The sequence below is a fragment of the Alnus glutinosa genome, chromosome 4 (assembly GCF_958979055.1).
Source record: "Alnus glutinosa chromosome 4, dhAlnGlut1.1, whole genome shotgun sequence".
Lineage (NCBI taxonomy): Eukaryota > Viridiplantae > Streptophyta > Magnoliopsida > Fagales > Betulaceae > Alnus > Alnus glutinosa.
Window position 1 is genome coordinate 1,628,964 of NC_084889.1, and position 2,658 is coordinate 1,631,621.

At 40.2% G+C, this 2,658-nt stretch overlaps 1 protein-coding gene across 1 annotated transcript; it reads right to left on the minus strand.

Annotated features, from left to right (window-relative positions):
- Nucleotides 1-1,083: 1,083 nt before the first annotated feature.
- On the minus strand, nucleotides 1,084-2,349 carry LOC133865602 (protein ASPARTIC PROTEASE IN GUARD CELL 2-like). Its single transcript, XM_062302021.1, has one exon. The coding sequence runs from the start codon at nucleotides 2,347-2,349 to the stop codon at nucleotides 1,084-1,086; it is 1,266 nt and encodes a 421-aa protein (XP_062158005.1).
- Between the last annotated feature and the right edge of the window lie 309 nt (nucleotides 2,350-2,658).

Sequence of the window (2,658 nt, forward strand, 5' to 3'; positions counted from 1 at the left end):
GACGGCTATAATAGTTGTACCTCTAACAATCATTAGCGACCCATGCATAAAAGTTGTAGCTAATAATTTTCCTTCTTTTCGAATGGATAGAAACGTGACCCCAATTTCATTTTATGAATTTTTCTTAATTTGTTTGTAAAGAATTAATTAATTACTTTACAAAAAAATTATTTTCTTTCCTTAAAAAAAAGAAAAGAAAAGAGATTCATTCATCGTGTGAATTGTCTTTAATTAGATTATTGTTGGCATTAGATTCTAAATATATTGGACCTTCCATTTTTCCTTTTTAATTTCCTTGCTTTCAAAATGAAAATCTGACACGCTATAAAATATTGAGCAAGGAGTTGAACATCAACCTCCTCATAACTGTCGAACCCAACTCCAGCTCCAGCCAATTTATTGCAATACACACGGCATTGGAGGCTGCGAACAGGTCCCATGCATGCCCCCTACAATGGGTGCCCATCCGGCGTGACGCTGGCGGGGCAAATGGCGAGGCAGCTGCTGTCTTCAGGGAATGCTATGTTGTATGAAGTCAAATCATTGATGAAATGATATTTCTTTAATTTTGGTACCTTTTTATTTTTATATTTTGTATATTTATAGTTTTTATATTTTATTATAGATGACACATGTCGTGAGTTTATTGGATATGATGAGATGGCGTACTAAGAAAATCAGTTAATTTTTTTTGATATATATATATATATATATATATATATATATATATATATATATATATATATATATATATATATATATATATATATATATATATTTTACATATCCTCATAGACTTTTAATTAAGAGAAATGATTCTTACACTCATTTCTCACAACAGCCCCACAACAAGCTGACGTGGCTGGTAATATTTTATTACTTTTTTACAAAAAAAAAAACAAAACAAAACAAAAAAAATAATAAAATATTACCAGCCACGTCAGCTTGTTGTGGGGTTGTTGTGAGAAATGAGTGTAGGGATCATTTCTCTTTAATTAAATATATTTTAATATCACGTAGAACTTATTGCACATCGTGTAAACAAAGAGACTAATTTTACATTTATTTAAATAACAAGCTTGATCAATCACGTGCATTTATTAACATATAAAAACATGTAAGTAAACATGCAAGCACTAATGGATTTGGAGGAATATAATTCTCCAAAGCTATACTCCTAGGAGGCCAATGCCCATGACACTGAGGAGAATCTTCTGGTGGGCTACAAATGCTCGGACCAAATCCCACGTATCCAGCCCTTGCATCGAAGGAAGTCTGGATTCCGATTAGCTGAGTGTTCCCGATGATGGAGACACTATCGTTGGTTGGAACAAACGCTAAACAGAAAATGCCTTTGCCAGTAATATGTTCTAGCTTAACTAGAATGTTCCTTATTTTCACTGTTAAGATTGGTCCGGCTGAAAAGAAAAATGACACGTTTGGAACCTGAACCGGCGCTAACCCAGATAGGTTGTAGCACGTGTCAAACATGGGATTCCCAGGAGCCCGAGGAAGATTTACGGTTTTCGCAACGTAAGCGTTACGAAAAACCTCATAAACAGGCTTTGGTAGTTTGGTAAATAGTGTACCCGAATCTATAATCACTCCTCCAAAGCCTTCTTTTGTCATTTTGAAGCTGTTTGCGGGAATGGGTAGTTGCTTGTCTCCAATCCCAAGACCCGAGAGGCCGACATAGTAATAAGTCTGTGTTTTTGGGTTACGGAGCAAGGGAATCCATGCGGTTCCCGCAGGTAGCACTGCACCTGGAAGGCTGAAATTCAACCAGCCCGGTGGCCCTCCAAACAAACCCGGCAAGCAATAGCTGAAGACGTCTGCCAATCCACGGTGCCGAAGTTGAGTCGGCAATGACAATGGCCCAGCTCCGAGGCCCACCAAGCCGTTGGTTAAAGGATCCAAGCCATAGTTGGTGTGCCCGCACCCAGAAAACACATTCGGAACAGCAGTGCTCCCAAACGTGAGCGTTTCGAGCACAAGGGAGCCGTTCGTGAAGGAGCCGTCCAGGTAATCTACCTTGTATGGACACTGACTGCTGTTGTTGTTGCAACCGTGTTTATGGAGGTGATTGCACGCGGCGGAGTCACAAGGGACTAGGGAAAAGGAAGTGGAATTGAGGGGGTCAAATCCGAGGCCTGGTGATTGGTCACAATTACATGGTCTACACTGAAACCATGTAACGTCACTCCCCGTGCTTATAGCCATAAACTGGATGACCGGAGGGGTACCCACCTCTATCTGAGTAAAAAATTCTCCAAGCCCTGCCATTTCGGGGAAAATCTTTGCAGACATGAAAATGGATTGGGTGGGAGTGAAAGGGGAGGAGGAGGCCATGGTACTGGTAGTTAAGGGAACGAAGTGTAACAGTATTATCACCATTACCGAACAGAGGCCAAAACGGCTGCAAGCTGTGAAGTCCATGATAATCGATCTGAAAGAACAGAAACAACGTGTTCTTTAGTGGGATTGTTTGACACAAAGATCAAACGTGTTCTTAGGAGGCTATATGAAGAGATGTATCTGGGAGAGAGAGTACTGCGAGGCAGAGAGAGGGGAGTGTTGTTCTTTAGAGGCTTTAAGAGATGTATCTGATACTATGCGTGAGAGATAGAGAGTGCAAGACAGAGAGAGCTAGGGTTGCGT